At 41.4% G+C, this 21,978-nt stretch overlaps 1 protein-coding gene across 1 annotated transcript in view; it reads right to left on the bottom strand.

The window, feature by feature from the left end:
• tex264a (testis expressed 264, ER-phagy receptor a) overlaps positions 1 to 21,978 on the bottom strand; it is an 88,200-nt gene that overhangs the window by 3,541 nt on the left and 62,681 nt on the right. The window contains exon 3 of the mRNA XM_079578877.1: positions 7,137 to 7,308. Coding sequence (XP_079435003.1) covers positions 7,137 to 7,308 — 172 coding nt within the window. The remainder of the gene's footprint in view (positions 1 to 7,136; positions 7,309 to 21,978) is intronic.

The following is a 21,978-nucleotide window of genomic DNA, read 5'->3' as shown; positions in this document are numbered from 1 at the left end:
TCTCACACCTCCCACCTGTACTGAGCACATTTCAGGACTGCAAACTCCAGCATGGTGAAAAAGGTGTTTACAGCAGACATGTAGAGCAGTCTCTAGCCCATTCCTGGAAATGACCAGAATGCTCATTCCAGCCACTAGGGGGCTGCTTAAATAAAAATAAAAGGAAAGAATTCAACACGTGTCCAGCAGAGGGCACTGACATAATGAGAGATCAGGATACAAACAACACTTTGGTTTCAGGCCTGACAGGCTCATTATTTTTCATTTATTGAAAAAAGTTTCCTCAATAGTATTTTCCCCATCAAAACATATGTTTATTTAGGAGCCTTTGTTAATGGCAATACACTCCCCATGTATGGTTTGGCCCCCAGGGAAATGTGCTATCGCTTCACTTCCCACAAACTCCATTGTGATGGTAGAAGTAACCGAGTATAAGAAGTTGAATAAGTGAAATAATGATGCACACGTGCATGCGCGTCCCTGGCTTGATATGGATAAATATTATCAGAAAATAGTGCTACTAAATACTAGTATCAGATATTCAAAATACACAATTTAGTGTAATGTACAATAGGATAAAGTTGCAGAATAAGTTTGAGTTATTGTTGGTTAAACATCTCACTCTTTGAGCTTTAATGATGTTTCTGAGCATCACAGACTCCATATCACTGTAGAGCAGAGATGGGGCAATAGTAACATTTAGGCATTTAGTCATAGAAGTTTTGGATCAATTGTACAATAAATGGTACTTCTGTGAGCTGTTCAGTCATTTGACTTGTACTATAAAGAAAAGCAGGCTTTCTTCTAAATACTATGTACATGAGGGGTATTGGGTATAACATTTGAGGATTCACTTGGATTTTAACTGTTTGTTTTAACCTGGATTTTAAATAACGGTTGGTATGAGATAGAAATCCTATAGCACGCCTGACGATATAGTTTTGTTTCTTCCAGTATGACTGTTGTGAAGTTAGCTCACCTCAGCCTTTAACTTACTATAACCCCGGAGACTATTGAACTGCACGATTTATTTTAATTACTTTGCTCAACACACAAGGCGATCGTGATAAAAACAAACACAGTGGGCGACGTCCACGGCTCCACTGAACTGGAACAGGAGAAAGTTCAACCCATGGTTCAACCCCAGAGCGGTGGCAGCATGTCCGACTCCCCTCCGCTCAGGAGAGCGGCAATCTCCTCAAACGCTTTAAAGAAGGGACTTTGCTGCCCGCTGTCACAAATGAACAGCTGTGGAAGGCCCAGATGTTTAAGCAGGGGAGAAGAGGCTGATGCCCTTCTGCATGTCAGGTTTTGGTTGTTAGGCTTCTTTTACCAAACCCTCGTGTCCACCATCTTCTGGCAGTGGTTGAATCAGAGCCATAACGCCTGTGTGAACTACAGCAACAGGAACGCCTCCACAGCATAATCCCACGTCAGTATTTGTTTATGGATATCTCGAGGCAGTGCTGTGTCCATAGCTGTTGGTTTGAATGTCTTAATCCAGCGAGGCACAAGTTTCAGCCCCACAACCTTCTTGGTGCAGCAGTTCGTCCCCTTCCCTGCAGTGGGAGGGTCTAAAGATGCATGTTTCCATCTGCTGCTGACTGTTTATACAGACATTATATTGGTTGTTTCTTTCACTGTTTTTATGTTTGGTGCTTGTTGTGATATTAGGCTATACAAAACAACTCGATGTGAATTTGACAGTATGCAGTTTTGTTGCAAGTTCTTTATTTTGGACATTAAAATGATCGCAACAATGTTAGAGAGTTAAAGCAGCATTTCCCAACCAGGTGTATAGGGACCCTGTGGTAAAAGTTATTGAACACAGGAATAGGCAACACCCTCGCAGTAAGGGAGTAAAAACAAAACAAGCGCACAAGAACAACTAAATGCGTTGTGTTTATTCTGTGTTTATTGGCCGTAGCCTGGCTACAGCCTTTGCCTTTGGCGGGGCAAGGGCTGTAGCCGCAGTCAAGCGCCCACTGCCCTGAGGTTTGAGCAGGGCTGTTGTGGCACTGAAATGGCCCCTTTGGTGCCATCAATAGTCATTGTTTATTTCCCCAGTTAACGTGAGCCGGGTCGCCTACGCAGACCCCCCGATACAGATCTGCACGATTCACGTGGATGACCTTTTTCACGATCAAAACACCGATTTTCGCCAAAAGAAACATTGCAGACCTGACAGTTTGGTATTACCCAAATCTAAAAGCTTCTTGAAAAAAACGTCAAAAGAGCAACAAAAACTCAATAAAGAACAAAAACAAAACAAAAAAGTGTTGAAAAGAAACGGTCACTTCAAAAATGTGACAAAAACGCAGTGACATCACAGCAAAAAAACAATCCGTTTTGTAGTTCTGGTCACTGGCCTTTAGGTTGTCAACTCTAGTCAGGAAGCTTTTAGATTTGAGTTAAGCAAACTGGAGAAAATGTGCTTGGTTCAGGCGGTTAAGAGATTAAACATGTTGCAATGTTATAACCTCATAAATGATGTTTTTATTGATGTGCGATCCCTTGAGCCGATCGGTGACCTGCCAGGCCTGATGGTGGTCGGATTGGAGCTGCATGTAACCAAACGTATTGGATTAGCACAAAGTAACTGTGGAACAGGGAATGCTGTCCCTGCCCTGGAAACTGTCAGGCTGCCGTACACAAAAACAACCACTGTTGTGATACCTCCACCTGGACCTATAGTGGCGAGGGCCGACTCCAGAGACTAGGCAGCCATCATGGATTGTCCCTCGCATGGAGTAATGTACAGTAAATGGGGAGGTGAGCACAAGAGGTCTAGCAATATTAAGTCTATGCTAAGGAAGTACTGTACAATAGGCCTACTCAAAACCGCGACAATGTCAATCTAATCAAATTTCAGCAAAACTCTTTTTTTTTTTGAGTCACATGACAAAAGCGCCACCTGCTACCATAATAAGATATTTTTTTCTAATGCAAAAACGGCAAACTGAACCGGAATTGATGCTACAAAGCTACTAACTCATCTATCATGCCTTTCACACTTTGATTAACTGTCACAGAGAGACAACAGCAATTACTACGACCGCGGGTACTGCACAAAATGCAGCAACACCTTAAAGTATTTTGCCTAAAATGCTAACCAATGATTCACAACTGTGTGTCTAAGTGCAACATAAAGAGTCTTCTGGCGACTGAAAGGTGCCGAGTAAATGTTTGAAACTTTCAGTGTGTGTGGAAGTGTTGCTGGACAAAAGGCAGTTTGGTTTGATGATGTCATTTCAAACTTTTCAAGATAGATATTGATCGGTTTCGGCCTACTTTAAGTCCATGGAAAGCCGTCTCTTATCCTCCAATATGGCTCTGGCTGTCCTGCGTTCCCATGGAGACTAGCTGCGATACTTCAGTTTTAATAAACCGTCGTAACAATGTTTTGGAATAATGTCTACGATCTTTTAGTTCTTGGCGTAATCATTCAGTAAAACCCGATTCAGTCGATTGAAGCTTAACATTTGCAATCCACAACTCAAAAAACAAAACATTGGGATCTTTGTGGCGTAATTGGATGGTAATCCCCAGAGCAGCCGCTTTACACATTGGACACGTTTCATTCAGCACTTAATAAATGAAAAGCGATCCTTGAAACAGGCGTGGCGGTGTAGCCAGCTGCGGCATGAGAAGTCTTTTAGAAAACATTAGGTTATATTAGATGCTAAATTGGGCCCATTGGGATTATTAACAACAAATCAAGGCCTCTTTCTGCAAACTGTTTAAAAAGAGCAGGTAATTTGGCCCAGACGGGAAGAGAGAGTACAGACTGAAGATAGAGAGGGAGATATCATGTGGGCAGAAGGGATGATTAGATAAATGATTATTGTTTAGCAAATGTAACTGTGGCCTGTCACAACAGTGTAAAGAAACAGAACTGCAGAATTCTTATTAAACGTCTGTGGACTGGGCTGTAGTCAAAATGGCAAACAAAACAAAGGCTCCTAAGCCGCCGTCTGTTTTCTGTTTAAGAGTTGAACATTTCGCCTCTAAATCAAGAAGCTTTGTGTGCAATGAAAGGGGGGGTTTGACTTGTAGTGCCACTCATCTTTGCTCTCAATAACTACTGCCAACTTGTTCAGGAGAAGAAAAGAAAAACCTGTATTGATGTTCTCTATTTCATTCATTTCAAATCAGTATTTCAAATGGCAAAATCTCAAATCCAAGACTCTCTTCACTTAGTGATTATGGGGCATTGTGTGTAGGTTGATGAGAATTTTTTTTTTTTTTAATCCACTTTGGAATGAGGCCATCCCTGCAGCGCTCCACCAATCAGGTCCTTATGGTGCAGTACAGCAGAGATGGTTGTCCGTCTGTAAGATTCTTCCATTTCCTCAGAATAATGCTGGAAGTGAACTCTGTCAGAGTGACCATCGGGTTCTTGGTCACCGAGGCCCTTCACCCCTGATTGGACGACCGGCTCTAGGAAAGGGTCTTGGTGGTTCTGAACTCCTCCCCAGACCTGTGACTCGATACAAACCTGTCTCGGAGGTCTACAGACAGTTCCTTTGACTTCAGGGCTTAGTTTCTGTTTTGTCAGCTGTGGGACCTTTTACAGAAGTGTGTGTCTTTCCAAATCAAGCCCAATCCATTTCATTTAGCACAGGTGGACACTGGTCAGTTTGTAAAAGCATCTCAAGGAACGATCATTGGAAACAGACTTTGCCATAACAAAGGGTGTTTTATTTTTAAAGCAGTACTAAATAACTTGTTTACCTTAATTAATCATTTCCGTAGTCCCTCTGGGGGTAATACAAGTGTTAATGGGATGATGTCTTTCATCTCCCCTGGTGTCTCTGGCCAGAAATCCACAATTACACCAGGTCGGAGTCACCAATACACACTAATGGAATCACGAAGAAGAAGCTAACAGGCTAACGGGCAAAGCTAACTGCGGGCTAGCACCACTTAAACAGTATTTACAGCCAAGTTTTAGTGAAAAAAAATGTCTCCATTGTGTCATTGGACGTACAATATCCCTCTCTCCCTTTGTCTTTTCTGTCTGAGTAGTATTTGCTCTCACGGACAATTAATGAGTAAAAGCTTATGGCCTCTAGAGGCTTGAGCTACTTAGTACTGCTTTAATGCATTTGTGAAACATTCTAAAAAACCTTTTTCACGTTGTCATTATGGGGTGTTGTGTGTGTGATTTATTGATGAGAAAAAATCTAATCAATTTAATCAATTTTGGAATGAGGCTGTAACACAAAACATATAGGGGTGTGTAGACTTTCCCTATCCACTGTAACTGACCAAATAAAATGAATAACAAATCCCAAAACTACATCTTGGTGAAGTACAGCTTAATGATACATTTAAAATATGCAGTAGAATAGCACTCTATAGGACCCCACCATTGTGTTTTTGCATTTCTGCTCAGTTTAATATAGGCTTACATCTTTCTCTCGAGTCTAAGGTACTTATTGAGAACACAGTACAATGAGGCTTTTTTGTTTTTTTTTGTCATTGCAGAAGTGTTAAACAGTGACATGTGGCAATCAGCGCCGTGTATTTGAACCTGCATGTTTAATTAAGTGAATCCAATTTAAAAGACGAGTGCAGACTGTCAAATATTCAGCGCGAGATTCTGTGGGAGGATTAATAACAAGTGTGGGCCTGTGTTTGCGAATGTGACACAAGGAGCTCTGATCTCAAATACTGCTCCGACATGTTTTTTTTTTTTAGAAAGTTTTCTCTCCGTCAACCCTTATTATGACGACTTTGTTGGAGAAGCAAGAGCAAATTCAAGTTTAGTTACCGTAATTGGGTGGAATGATTTGAGGAAAAATATCACACAAATTGCAAGTAGTGCAAAAAAAAACACACAAAAAACAAGTCGGGCGACAGCAAGCGAAAGGAATTGGCCACTCATGTGTGTAATCTGTATTTAATGACATATTCGATGTGTTTAACAAGGTCTGCAGACTGCGATATGCGTGCGGCCGGCCCACACGCGAAAAGAAAATGTGACACAGCGTGGATGGATGCGATTGTCCGTTCTTAAATCACGGCGATTATCCAGGTAAGCAAAACCACAAGCTAAACGTGGGCCGGTCCAAAACCTAAAACCCCTCGCCTGAAAAGAGGGCCCAGCACCGCCATCTTTCAGCGCGCGGTATTGGCAGTATACCCTCGTCATCCCAATTCTACCATGACACATCTGAAGTCACATGACCATTTGGGACCGGGGAGTAAGCTCTGTACAACACCCCCCCCCTCCCTCCTCCCCACCGGGTCTTATCAGCCACGCAGCGTTCCTTTGTCGAGTGGTTTGTATGACGGCGGTGTCAATACAGCGGTGGATCATGGCAAACGGCTTGTGCGAGTTTGTGAGAGAAATGGACGTCGCACATGAAGATACATACTCTCGGTGACAGAACAATTACAGGGTCCCGTATATCAGCGCGGCCGGGCCAAACTCGGCAGCGATAAATCTCCAAAAGTGTTCCCCTCTGTTGTTATCTGTTGGATAAGTGGTGCGCAGCGGCCAGTGGGCCCTTTTCATTGTTTGCGATCAACACAAGCTGCATTTTAGTTAAAAGACGTTATCAGAGGTGAGGAAGCAAAAGCCACGGGGACAGAAGGCGAGACATCTTCAGTCCAGACGACTACTTTTTGAAAGTTTTCCAAGCGGACTGGTTGGCCTGGAGCACAAATTACCGGCTCGGCAGGGCTTTGCTTTACAGCACAGTAATAAGATGGAAATAGCATGGACTTTGAATTACTTCATGTGCAAACTATGCCCTATCAATAAACTTGTCGTGCCTTGTTTCTCTAAAACTGTAGTCAAAAAGAGCACTTTTCACTAAATCTGATTATTAATTCATTAATCAAAAATAGACTTGACAGATTAATCAATTAGCAAAATAATCATGTTATTTGCAGCAACACTCAAATGCCACCGCCCACGTTTGCTCATCTTTGAAATTACATGAGGGGAACAAGCGGCTTAATCTGACCTGCTTCCTGCGCTAAGACTATCTATGTTTAAATTATAATCCAAATTCCATATGCTTCATAATGAGCTCTGGCTACACTTCAGTGACGCGCAAAATATTTCCACTGCGACAGCCCCATAAGTAAAAACATGGCATTTCAAACTTGTTGTGTAGCTGTACCTGTGATGTCAGTGCCTCGGTCCTCATCGGAGTCGTCCTCTTTGCACTCTGCCCTCAGCTCCTCCTTCACCTCCGGGACAAAGAAGTCAGTTTGTCGGGACAGGGGCACCATGTAGTTAATGCAGGCGGAGGTGCAGATCTCCACGTACGGGAAGGCACTCAGCTTCCTCTCCTGTAACGCAAAGCACAAAAAAAGACCAGTGAGTTTTCATGATACACCACACTTAAAGATCCATTTAAAACAAATGCCAACAAATGCCAAAACAAATGCAATGCAACAAATGAAGGTGTTCAGCGAAGGCAAAAACGATTAAGAGTTTGGTGAGGATGTATAAAAAAAGTAAAAAACTAAAGATATAGAGGAGTAGAAAAGTTCTGAACACTCAGGAAGGCTTATATGGATGACCCACACAAGCGCAAATGAAACAAACATTTTCCCATTTACACGACGAAATAACTTTGGTTGAAAAAAGAAATAAAAGGCTTTCACAACAGTATCAGACACCTTATTTTGTATAAATATGTCTAGAAAATACCCCACAGTTTGAAGATCTTGTAAAATGCAGTTATAGAACATGCCAGCAGAGTGTGCCCCTTTACAAATCTTTGTGAGACGTATTTTGGAGTGTGAGCTGGTGTTTTGAGACATTACTGAAATATGCACCAATGATGAGGATCTTTTCATTTCAAAAAGGGACTGTTTTTGATGTAAAATCTCTCTGAAACAATGCCATGTGGTCTGTGTGAATGTCTCCACTTCGCGGACATAATGTGAAGTGGGATTAAAGTTGCATTGGCTGTACATCCATGGGACTGTCCGTGGCAGAGTTAGAGACGAGAGTTGAATAATTCGTGCCCCATGAGGCTTGCATAATGTTACTCCTAGTGGTTGTTTCGTATGTAGTGAAGTGACTGCCTGACGGTAGAGCATCTGGGTGGGCTTAGACGCCGCAGTAAGGGTTAGTGTGAGAGTCTGGGTTTACATGTGAAGTCATTGTTCCAAGTAGAACAGTGAGCCATGAGAAGAAAAGAACATTTTATTTGGTTGAATAAACATGCTTAGGATTTCTTGCTTTTGTCTTTTCAGAGGACACGATGATATAAACTGCTAGGGAAAAAAGTACAGAAATAATAAAAGACCAGTTTGGTTGTACTTTATGTTACAGCACTAACAACATGACAGTAGGGTGAATTTAGATTGTCCAAGTGGCTGAGCTACTTGCGAGAGGGCGTCACAAGAGGAAGTGACTGGTGCACCGCTGACATTCATTTCCTCATTTACATCGCGCTGCCTTGTGTTCTTCTTAACTCATTGACTGCCAATGACGTCTATAGACGACAATTGAAGTCCGAACGTTGACTGCCAATGACGTCTTTAGACGTCAATTAGATTTTCAATGGGAACGGCTACAGCAAAGCCTTGAGCATGTCTGGTGTTAAAATCTTAGTTGTAGTTAATTTATTGAGTCAATAGGTGGCAGCATTACTCTTTGGATGTGATCACAGTCACTGTTTTGCTTGATTTAAAAAAAGCTTGTTTTCTCAGGTTTTTGGTCAGAAACCAGCATTTTGGGTGATTTCACCTATTTTCTATGTTCACCCCCCACTCCCCCACAACCCCTCACCCTCGCACCTTCCTGGCCGCGGAGTCGATCTGATTGGAGGAAAATTGTTTCTCCACCCCAAGTACTTCCCACTTAAGTCTTGAGTGGCAAGATCTCCTACAAAGCGCAAAATGTTAAGCTATAGTCTGCCTTTTGAGACACAAGATCAGGCCCAATGTGTTCTAATTATCACTCCACTCCTGATTACTTCAATTATCTTTGTTATAAAACATTAAAAAAAACTTACACCAAAGAACCTACAGGGAAGAGAGAAGGGTGTTTTTTAAGCTCTTAACTTCCACCTTCACCAAACACAGTTTCTCCAGTTTGGCTTTACACAAATCTTAAAGCTACAAAAAACATGCAAACAAAAACGCTTCAAAAATGTGACATGTGACAAAAAAGTTACTTAGCTTTCAAATGAGGCATTACACTGTTCCCCTCCTGTCAAGAAGCATTTAGATTCCTGTAAAGCTGAACTGGAGAAAATGAGCTCAGTTCAGGCGGGGGGTATGAGGTTAATATCCATAAAAAAGTGACAAGAATCCCCCAAATCTTGCTCAGACTGAACCCGCTTCCTCACTTTTGTCTAAATCCAGATATTTCCCACCAAACCTAGTTGAAGATCATTCCTCAGGCACTGCATTGTAGTTGTGTATCGGTTGTCAAATAAAAAAATCGCAAAACAAAAGACATAAAGCCAAGACCAAGTACACGCAGAGACGAACCAATCATGACTTTGTCTATCGTTGATGCGAAACAACAGCTTTCTTTACGACTTCCCCGGTCTCCTTTCTATACGTCTGTTTGCCCTCCCTCGTGCCTCCATCTTCTTCTCCCACGGTGGCAGAATACATTTTTACACCGCATCCTTATTTGAATTTCTTTTGCTCTCAGCGGTAGACCCACTCGCTCGCTTTCTCACAAATGTAATAAGTGAAACATCCAGGGCCGCGTGTTGCCGTGGTGGAGCGATGAAAAGCCCTATTGTAATGCCGAGTAAAACATGTTTCCACGGCCATTGTCCTCTCGTGCGGGTCAGGGTGATCCGGGCCATGATTGATTGGGTTTGATCCAGCTCCGGACGAAATACGCTCGCCGGTGAATGACCCTGAATGAGAGATCATCGACTGAGGAGAGACGCTCTGATGGGGATCTTTGGGGTCCGTGCATTTAACAGAGGAGTTCAGCAAAACTGGCTCATTATATGGATATTTTTAGAAGTGAGCATCCTTATCGCTGACAGTAGAGCTGCACAATATGAGAAATAATGGAGGGGTTTTATAACGGTTATGTTACTCACCCACTTTTAAACAGTGCTTTCCTTCAAGTTTATATAAAATAACATTGCGAGGAGGAAAAAAAAAGAAAAGTGCCGCCCTTTAAGTGAGAGATACACGCTCTGGTAACCTTTGGAAATGTCGTGAATGGAAATGAAACTTCGTAAACATAAATCAGCGCTCCCATCGCAGTCGAAAATTGCAATAAGCTATTTTCCCTTAAAGAGCCGCTCAAGAGGTTAGATTCAATCATAATTGTCCCACGGTTACAAAATAGGCTTGGCAGTGGTCGACCTAAAGTGGAGTGCGTATGGTGGGTGTGAAGCCAGGGGGGTCTTTCCGATGCAAATGAGCTGGAGATCCTCTTGAACCTGCTGCGATAATGAGGCAGAGCACAGACAAAGACGGATCCGCGCAGATACAGCCAGGCAGACTCGAGGGAATACAGGGAGGATGAGGAGAGGGAAGATGTAAGTGCCACAGATGAGCGCCGGAGTGACAGGCAGGTTTAGGCAGCTGCAACAAGGGGCTTACCTAATCATCGAGACCTGCATGGTGAACAAACTATGTGAACAAACTATGTCAGATTGTAATGTGATAGGATTAGGGTCGCAACATTTTCCAGAATACATGTAATTATGACTGTTTTCCAATCATGTTCAGGGGCTACTTACAAATCGCAATTTCTGCTCTTATAACTTCTGAAGTGTGGCCTCTCTGGATTTAAAGATGCATTATGCAACTTTAAAGTTGATATTTGGGCGTGTTTTAACCTTGTATTGACCCTGTGGCTGTTTTCACTGGCAAATAGAAATATAAAGCACCCCAACCCACGCCTGCCGGGCCGAGCCCATACATGCTCTCTGGGATCTCTGGGATCACTGAATCTACAAATGATCTGTTTAATGGTTTTCTTGGTGCATACACACCTAACATGGATCCCGTGGCAGATGCGAGTGATTACTGTGTATTGTCAATGCGCACATCAGCTGTTTAGAGCATGTGAACGCGGCGTGAGGAGGGAAAGGAGTCCAAAAAACACATATTCAGGAAGACACGTCGTCTGAATATACAGTGGGAGGTAAATGTATCTGAACCCTTTGGAATTTCTAATATTTCTGCCTAAATTGGTAATAAAATGTGATCTGATCTTTATCAAAATCACAAGACTGAGTAAACAGTGTCTGCTTAAATTAATACCATCATTATCTACACTCTTACCGTCTACTGTAATTGATAAATTTGATGTTGATGTTTGATTTTATATGTTTTCTTGTAATTTTCTTTTCAACTGTGAAGCACTTTGAATTGCCTTGTGTATGAATTGTGCTCTACAAATAAACTTGCCTTGCCTTGCCTTGATGTTCATAAATCCACAGTTAGAAAAAAATTCTCTAAATGGAGACAGTTTGGCTTCACTGTTGCTTCACTTCCAAGGACTGGCCTCCCTGTAAAGATGGATGCTCCAGAGCACTACAGGTCAAATATTCTGTGGACTGATGAAACCAAAGTTGAATTGTTTGGGAGGAACACACAACGTCACGTGTGGAGGAAAATGAAGTATGGTGAAGGGAAAATCATGGTGTGCCCAGGCATTTGGATCAGAGGAATTATTCAATAAACTTATGAAAACTTATGAAAACATTGGACGTGAACGTAATAAAGAACGTACATGTTTTAAACTGGATTTTATCATGACATGAGTCTGGACAGACACACTCCATTAGCAACAGCATGGTAATGTCCGAGTCAACTGACCAAGACTAGGACAGAAGAAGACAGTCTATAAAATCAAGCTTTATAATGTCATGTCCAAACAACCCCGTGGTCTCTTTGAACCTGTAAGAAAGCACTGTTTACAGAAAGCGCCTTCTCTCTAGTGTGTTACTGCCTTCAGGTAGTGTATGTCCTGGAGAGTCTGAAATACATTTTTTTTTTTTACAATAACTCCACTTCCTTGACACAAGGACTGTTTTTTGAAGTGTTTTGAAGACCGGAGGCGAATACAGAGGTGATAATGTTATGTCCACATAATGTCCACAGACCCGGGTTCTTTTCTCATTCTGTTATTTTATGCAGATCAATATATTTAAATTGGCTTCAGTAATGCCTTTGAGCTGCAACTATTGATCTCTCCAGCATTAAATTTACCTGCATTTATAAGCCTCATGTTCATTAAGCTCACACTACACATTCAGGCAATTGAATGAAATAAATTCTTACAGGGAGGCTTCGATTACTAGATAAAAGTAAATAATTTGCATAAAGCCCAGTGATAGTACTGCATATACGAACGCATTATTAATATACTGTAGATAGTCTCTTCAAGGTTATGCCTTCAGGGAGGAGACTGCGGAATCTACGGGTCAGTTCCAGTCGACTGAGGAACAGCATCGTACACAGGGCCATCGGGAAGTTGAACTCCCTGCCCTCCTTCCCACCCCTCTTCCCCCTCCCCCCACTTCACAACCAAGGATGAGAGAAACATAATTTCAAACCATTCACATGGTTTGACAAATAAAAAATCTTCAATCTTGAATCTAGATGCCCGTATATTGTCTGATTTATTTTAAGTGTGTAATTATACTGCAGGATCTATAAAGGGTGACCGTGTGGAGGGCAGAGGAACGGGAGCATATGACTAGTGTTTATAATTAAAACATCAGCGCCAGGAGCCAGGTTTGATGATGACAGGACACTTAATCTATGTCCACTGTCTCCACTCATCTCCCTGGAGCAGACTGAAGAGATTATAGAAACAAGATGACCCTGTAGCACCTACCGGCTCCACTGATCCAATTAGAATATCTGATCATGATGTAATTATGTGTGCTGCACTCTAAAAAGGGCAAAGAGACGACTGCATGAAGCTGACACGCATGAATATCAATCATCCCCCTCCATCTAACCCTGTCCTCTTTCACCACATCCAACCATCTCCTCTTTGGCCTTCCTCTGTCGGCCTCCTGCGCTCTGCCGTCGATCCGCCGTCTATCCATATTCACCACCACAAACACTTGGGTTCAGAGAACATTTCAATGACTGCCGTCTGTGTGTAATATAACCGGGATATAAGAGAGTGGATTGTTTTTTTGGCTGGTTAGAGCATTTGTCACCAAAGGTCCACATATATTGTGTGATTAAGTGAAGTTATACTTTATTAATCTCTGTATCTCTGCATTTGTCGCTGGGCGACCTGTAGGAGCGCTCAGGAGAGCTCAGGGACCCATCTCCATGATGTGGAGCCAGGCTGGTGGTCAGAAACACCTGGCTGGAGGCAATTCAAAGTGCTTCACAGTTTCATAAATGCGTGTAAGCAAGTGTAGCAGTCATTATTATATTAGTTCCCAATCTTGAGTTGACAATTGTCTACATTTCTGTCATAACTTTAAGATAAAAGGCAGGGATCTTTATGGGCAAGTTGCAGTTTATATGAATTTTCCAAACAGAAAATCCACAAATGTTTATTTTGATTAATTTTGGTCGGGGATTGGCTCCACAAACCTGCCATACCATTATGTCTTTTCAACACTTTTATGAGGGATTAATGTCCCCACTTTCCATTCAGTCAAAAGAATCCTGGGGGGAATTCGACCATAGACCTCTGGTCTGTCCACCTCCTCTTTGAACTATGGGCTCTTTAGAACAAGGTCACTGTGCAACCTGCCCTCAGTGCCATCAACTCCATAAAAAACACGGAAATATATTGACTGTACCTTCTGTACAATAACACAATACTGTGTACCCATCTACTCTATACACTTAACAGGGGCAGTCCATTAAACTGCAGTATATGTATGAGAATGTATGAATAACTCAAACAATTGTCTAAAGAGCACATGACCTGAATGTATGCGGCGTAGATAGACAAATATAACAGCAGCCTCCTGGGATGAGGCTGTTAGGACAACCTCTACAGCTGTCTCCTCCTCCACTTGGTGGAAATATAATGGGAAAGGTGTACTGTGGTCTTAAAAAAAGGTCATTGAAGACTTACAGAACTTACAATAAAGGTCAGAATTTTTTTTTTTTTTTTCCAAAACTGTGGAACTTTCTAATACATGGGTGAGTTAATATTTGTGGATGTTGCCTTGGCTCAGCATTGTTTCAATAACAACAATAAAATAAAAAATATCATTCAAAATATCATATCATCACTGCTTAAATTCAGTTCACAAACTCAGACAAGCAAGACTAACCTGCAATGAATCTCAAAATAAAAATAAGATCTTTACACCCTGTAGGTCTCGTTGTTGTCAACAGTAAATATAGCAACTCTAACATGATTTGTTTAAAGTTTGAAATAAACAGGTGTTACATGGTCAGAGCAAAAGGGCAACGCAGACGTTTTTTTCCCATGTACAGCCAATTTGGAAGGAGAGGGAAAGGTCGCACCCTTTCACTGTGGTCATTTCAGATGTAAATAGATGAAAGGTTAAGTTAGAGGGGATTTACAAAGACATTGTTTATAAAAGCACATATTCACAGGTTGGTAGTGCCAAGGCTAAATCAGTGGAGTCCATGCCCACAGTTCACTTCAATAGCCCCGGATATTACTTTTAATAATGAGTCTCAAGTCTGAGTTGGACTGAGCACTTCATCTCTGCTCTGCACACAATGGCCATTTAGCCCCTGCATTACGGTCCGGTATTTAGGTCTGTAATCAACATGCGCTCACAAAGTCTGTATAGTCACTGCCTCTTTTTCGATCATTACCATTACCACAGTGACAGCATTATGCCCCAAAAAACCTCTACACATTCACACAATTTATTCAGGAAGAAAGGCCAGCGTTTTAATATGGACTCCCTCCTGTTGGTTCATTAGTCTGGCTAACATATAAGGCGCAGCTGGACCCAACAAATTCAAAGAGCTGCTCTGAGAAAACGCTCCACAAAACCCAGGCCGAGCAGACGAGGAAAGCCAAATTAGCACACTAAATCACAGCACAGGGATCCGCACGACATTAACGCGAGAGGGGCTACAAATGAGCCTGTAAGTGGAGGAGTTTTTAGAATGCAATTTAAAATGCAGGTTTAAAACTTCAAATGAAGCTGCAGCGTAAAACCAACCAAGAGGACTGAATCTTTTCAGTCACGTTCCTACCTCATGTCACCAGTCTGCCCCTGTTAGCCCACCACCTGCTACTTTCCCTCTCAGCATATCACCTTTAATTAATGAGTTAAATGCACTCTCTCTCCTGTAGTCCATACCAATCTCCACAGCAGCATCACAGTCAAAGTTACAAGAGAATGTAAAGTGGCAAAACACACTCTGCTGAGGCCCAAACCCAAACCCAAACGTGGAACCCTTCACTGAAGTATTCCTGGCACCGAGCAAAACTGTCTGGGATTAAAAAGTATATATATTGAGTGTCCAAAGGGCTGTGTAATGGCAAGGCCTGCAACTCAATGCGCCTATTGAGGCACATTGAGCATTGACTATTTAATGATTTCAAATAGTCAATGCTCAAAGGCACACGTCACAGTTTTGACTAATCGAGTGGAAGGTTTGCCGTGAGTGGTGGTTTTACATTTGCCAACAACAAGCAGTTTTATAGAAATGTAACAACACAGAGACAATGGAAAAACAGATGCTGATTCAGACTTACAAACATGAATAGAGTTTTTTTTAAATATATATATATATATATTTAATTGTTTTCATCGTTTAATCATTGTTGTTGTGCTACATTAATAGGCTTGGCAGTGATTGGCAGAAACGACACTCAGATGATCCAATCAGCAGCTAATGTCCTGCTAAAAGTCCATCCCCTATAGAACGATTTAAACTGGGGCCTTCCCAGATTGATACAGCTAAACTAATGATATTTGCACTGTAATAAGATTAAGCCGCAGTGGCGATACCGTATCGGGGTCTTTATAACAAGCCATGGTCTGGGTCTGTTGAACTCTCTGCTGGTTGAAATAAGAGCTTCTCTAACACTGAGGCTGGTTAAGCTGGCTGAATTTAGAACATTTCAAGAAGCGATTCAGTTTAGTGCGGAGATCTACCCATTGGCATTTTATAAATCATTTTATCCTTGTGAAGCTACTTTTTTAGATGTTTTTGTTAGCTTCTATAAACCAGTATAGTATAGTACAAAGTGGATAAGGACATTTTTTTGATTGGCCAGGTTAGCCACATGAAACCAATCTGTTAGTGCTTTTTCGAGGTGAAATCATCAATCATGACATGAGGCAGAGCATCTACGTAGCCCTAGCGTATACTATTGAATCGCAAGATGAGGAAGACAATTTAGGGTCGTTCCCACACATCACACAGACACTAATGGGATAAAGTGAGCAAACAGTCTTGGACCTTAACACTTCACTAATCTTCAGAAACTACTCAAAGATGGAGATGATTTGTGTCTGGTTGCCAGATCCTCCCCCTCCCTCCTCCAGGGTCACAATCCCAGTGAGTAAAGAAAGCCAGAGACTGAGCACTGGATGTACCACAGAGCTTCAGGCAAAATAAAAGACAATTCAGGCCCATATGTATGTGATCATATAATCACAGCTATTTTTAGACAAATGATTTCACACTAAATGGCTCACACAGGGAGAAGAAACAGATTCCTTATAGGTTATAAATGTGTCTTACTGAAGGAGACCTAACCAGTGATGGAGATTTTGACAGTATTACTACAAATTCTATTCACTACCCTGAAAAATAGAGACAGGTACTTTACATTTTAAATATTTACTGGTCCGCTCTCAAAACCTTACCAGTGGTTTTAAAACTCCTCCTGATCAATAAAGAAGGCGACTTGTAAGTGGCCCTTACCTCGTCCTACCACCAATCTCACCCCAGCATCTATTTTTAACCTAACTTTCCAGACCCGGGGAAAAGAAAATTAATCCTCGACCGGTTCGCGGATGGTGACAATTGCTGCGACTCCCTTGAGTTGTCCTTGTTCCCCATTTAGTGCACCCTTCGCCCCTCGCCCATCCGCGACATGCTGCTTCACACTTTTACCGAGGTGTTCCATTCTGTGGATCCCCTGTGGCCACACGCTTCCCCCCTATGACAAGCTTTGACTTTTTTTATTTAGCTGTGCGTTACGACAAGCCCATGTCTGCTGTAGTCGTAGTGGGAGAGAATCTGGTGTGATATTGGAGGGAGGAGCGAGGCGGGAGGTGACTGGGTGTAGCTCGACCGCTCTGTGCACCACGAGAGATCGATGTGAGAGGAGACCTGATGAACAACAACAACAACAACAACAACACATGGAGAGGGGGCCAGTGGGGGCAAAGAAAGGGAGGATAGAGAAGGGGACTCATTCAAGATGCATTTTTTTTCTCTGATTATTTGCCATGTTGCACAAAATACTGCACATTTTATGTCATTGCCTTTTCTAGTAATGTAGAAAGCAAAATACTGGTATGATACATAATGATTCAAGTGATTCAACATTCAGACTGCAATATGTCATGGAAGTTTCTGTTAAAGTTTGAATGACGCGTTACAAAACTGTTAGTACGGTGCAGTGCCACATATAGTTCTATTTCTCATCTCTGCAAACGTTTAGAGGGTCATCATAAAAACATGAAGATTATCCTGTCCAGGTCCACAAGTCGCGATGACTGTAGACTGCCTAAACGCAGCTCAGCCATTGCGCCGACATCCTTCTCATTCAAAGGCATCAAAGAACGGAACAAACTCCCACAGAGTCTGAAACTTTCCTTAGACCTGAAGGATTTCTCTCCCAATACAAGGAAAGGGCTGTTAGAAAAGCAGTCGTGTCAGCACTGATGAATGTAAATGTAGATATGACCTTCAGTGATGTTTTATTGTAGTCATTTTAGCATGATTCTATGTGAACTGATGGCTGCAACGGGTGAATGGTTGAACGAATGAATTTGAGTGGGTAAATATATTTTAGATGATGTATTTTGTAATTCACCTGCTCTGGGACTGCAGATGGAAACTAGCTCAAGCTCAATCTGGTGCAAAGCATCTTTAATTAATGTTTTGAAGCAAATTGTCAAAATAAACAAATAAACTAAACTAAATTAACTGTCGGGGTGTAACAATTGATCAAAAATCGGTTTAAACTGCTTAAAATGTGAATCGATTAAAAAAATCAAAGTAAAAAACAGTTACAATCTGGTACAAAGACAGAAATTCAGATGTTAAATAAAAGAAATAGCTTTTGGCTCTGAAATGACTCATATGTATTTTGCCAAAAAAAAAAGAAGACAAAAATTGAAATTGGGAACGTAAAATCAAAAAATTAATTGAATTGGGGCTTGAGTGCATCATTACATCTCTATTTTCCTGTATACTCCACCTTATTTAGCTTTAATAAATGATGAATTATCACTTACTCACTTATTCATCACGAAAAATTCATTAGTTCAGTGCGACCAACACTTAATAGCTACTTAAAGGGACTCTACGGAGTTTAAAAATGTTAAAACTAAGTATTTTCCCCCTACATGTTCCAGCCATGTCCTAATGTGTAGAATGAGCCCAGACTTATCCACCACAACGGCCTCTAAAATCCTGCACTGTCACTCAAAAAGCTGTTAATTCGGGTCCGAAGCTCCGTTGTGCACGAGCTTAATATAGAAGGTGCAGTTACGTATAAGACCTGAGGTGGCAGTAGTGAGTATAAAATGACTAACTTGCATCAAGCCCCTTTAACTACTACAGTTAACACCGAACTCGTAATGAATAGTTCTTCACATAGATATTCATTGTTATTAAAGGAATAGGCCACCGTTTTTACATACTGAGATATGTTCTTACCTTAGCTTTGACGAGTTCTTTAGGACCTGTCTGATCTTCCCCCGTGCCTTCAATCACGTAAACACAGCGCAGACGGCGTTAGCATTTAGCCTCTCCCTCTCTCCACTATAGCTCCAAAACAGGTCAAGATAGAAGCTACCAAGCTCTTCCACGTTTTCCCTATTTAAATATGTTTACGTGAAGTGTTCCACTACAAAGTATAATTACACAAAATTAAACTATGTGGATTTTCTAAGCGGATAAAAGGGGGAACTATATTGTAAGGCGCAATAATACCAGGAGTAGTTTGAAATCCGCGCAGTAATCTTCACTTTACTGTGCGGATTTCGAACTACTCCTGGTATTATTACGCCTTACAATATAGTTCCCCCTTTTATCCGCTTAGAAAATCCACATTGTTTAATTTTGTGTATTATACTGTGTAGTGTAACACTTCACGTAACCATATTTAAATAGGGAAAACGTGGAAGAGCTTGGTAGCTTCTATCTTGACCTGTTTTGGAGCTATAGTGGAGAGAGGGAGAGGCTAAATGCTAACGCCGTCTGCGCTGTGTTTACGTGACTGAAGGCACGGGGGAAGATCAGACAGGTCCTAAAGAACTCGTCAAAGCTAAGGTAAGAACATATCTCAGTATGTAAAAACGGTGGCCTGTTCCTTTAAGTTCATGATGAATTCAGAGTTAACTCATCATTTAAATAAGGTGTAGTTATTATTAAGTCTAGTTATAAAGACTTTATAAACTTTGTCTTAAAAAACTTCCCATTTCTTCCCATGCCTGATCGGAGCTGTCAGGATTGTCAGTCACAGCACACGCCGCCCAGCTTGTAAAGCACAACACACTTGGCAATGTGCCAATTTAAAAGAGTTGGAAAGAACAAAAACAAACAACTGCTACCCATCTCTCACAAAACTGTAGCTGGTGGTTTTGGTGGAAAAAACACGGAAACATGGTTTAAATGATCTTGTCTGAAGTCTGATTCACCAAATGAGATCTCAATCTGTGAGTCTAATGTCAGCCACATCTGTGTAATGAGATACAATTAGGAGGAGGAGACCGTGAAGGAGCGGAGAGAGAGAGATCGGGACAAAACGAACAAGCGACAGAAAACATTCCAACTTTAATCTTTGCTTGTTTTGTTCAGCAAAATAAATATCCCAAAGGTAAAGCCTATTTGTTAGCTACAAAAATGTTCAAACAATAAAACACCAGTAGGGAATAATAGGGAATAATAACTTTTATATTATATCATTCAGAGTGAATTATTATTTTGATAAGGCACATCACTGTCATGGCTCGAGCCGATCGGTGCAGATCTGGCAGTTAAAAGTCGTAAGTAAGCAGACAAGTACAGACAGGAGATAGAACAGGATTAATAATGAAGGCATTATTAAAGTGTGATGAGGTCTGTGTTTGGTGAGCTTCTGGTCGAGCCGGGAAATAACAAGGCACAGAACATAGCACATACTGCACTATTTAGACATATCCATCAAGATTTCAGTGAAATATGTCTGTATCACCAAATGATCATTACTGCAATATTCAGTGATCATATCCATATCACAAGAAGCCCTCCAACGCATTGAGATTAACGTATGTTTCCTAATATAGCTCCATTTCAACTTTATGCTAAAGCCCGAGCCATATCCTCTGACTCACCCTGTGAACCCTCAGTTTGAGCTTCTAAACTCTAGGAGGCGATACAGAGTTCCACTGAAGGCTGTGTTTATGAAATCTTTTATCCCTCGTACTGCAGGAATTCTGAATGAAGCGACATAAACACAATTACCACAGAAATGGACTGAAATGCTCTGTAATATTTCTATTCTGTTATTTTCTACTTGTTTTGCATTGTGGTCTTGTGTTTTTGTGAGTCGGAGAGACAAAGATGAATTTCTACCTCAGTAGACAATAAAAATCTATTCTATTCTGTTTTGGTGCTGCCAGTATAGTATAAGTATAGCATCGATGGAAGGGAGTATGAAATTCACAGATTTGGGTGAATTGGATATTGTTGCAATGTTCTTTAGGTATCCAGAAGAAATGTGCTGAATAATGACCAAACACAGAATCAAATTCTTAAAGGAAATTCTATCGCACTTTTTCCACAGTTTCATTGGACACTCACAGTGTGCCATGGATATAACAAGTGTTAAAAGAACAAATATTTGTTGTAGTAAAAATGTTTCTGCCCTAAATTAAGCGTATATATAGAATTTGTTTGTCTAATAATTGATCATTGATAAGCTTTTCCACACACTTAAAGTTGTTTTTTACCAGTTTTACGGCCTTCTGAGCAAAGTAAAACCCTACCTACCACATGCTGACCTAGAGCGTGTAGTCCATGCCCTTATCTCGTGCCGGTTGGATCACTGGAATTCTTTGTACTATGGATTGTCCCAGGCCTCCATCCATCGCCTGCAACTGGTCCAAAACGCCACTGCAGGATTACTCACTGGCTCAAGGAACTATGAGCATATTACTCCTGTTCTGTTTGCACTGGCCCCCAGTGAGCTACAGGATCCAGTTTAAGATCCTACTGATGGTTTTTAAGTGTTTAAATGGAATGGCCCCGTCTTACCTGTCAGAGCTTCTGTCTGTTTATGTCCCAAAGAGGACAACGAGGTCAGCAGATCAAATGCTGCTGGTTGTTCCGCGATCTCAGATGAAAACTAGGAGTGACCGAGCTTTTGCTGTTGCAGCGCCCACACTGTGGAACAGTCTTTCCTCGAGCGTTAAAACAGCTCAGTCTTTGAATGTTTTTAAATCTCTTTTGAAGACCCATTTGTTTGCACTGGCCTTCAACACAAGCTGAGCTGATTTTCTTTGGTGGTTATTATTATTGCTATTGTTTGTTATGTAATGTATTTTAACTTTGTTGAAACTTTGTATTGCCTGTGTACAGCACTTTGGGCAGCGATAGTTGTTGTAAATGTGCTTTATAAATGACACTCAAAAATATTCAGATTTATTTCCAGAAGTTGTCATGAAGACTTCCAACATGCCTCTCCTTCCGTTGACTTACTGCACATACTGTACACTTAGCAAGAGTGAGAGAGAAAGAGTACTCTTACCACCATACAGTAAGAACTTCCGTATGTGATGGGAAAGTACATTTGTGTACTGTGTACAAACGGGCTGGAAAAGCAACACTTCTGAAAATGTGTTGCTTTTCCGTCTGGCTGATGTGCGGTGACATGTG

This window comes from Gobius niger (genome assembly GCF_951799975.1).
Source record: "Gobius niger genome assembly, chromosome: 20".
In the NCBI taxonomy this organism is placed as follows: Eukaryota; Metazoa; Chordata; class Actinopteri; order Gobiiformes; family Gobiidae; genus Gobius; species Gobius niger.
The sequence above is the reverse complement of the archived record's forward strand: the minus strand, read 5'-3'. Positions and strand labels throughout refer to the sequence as shown.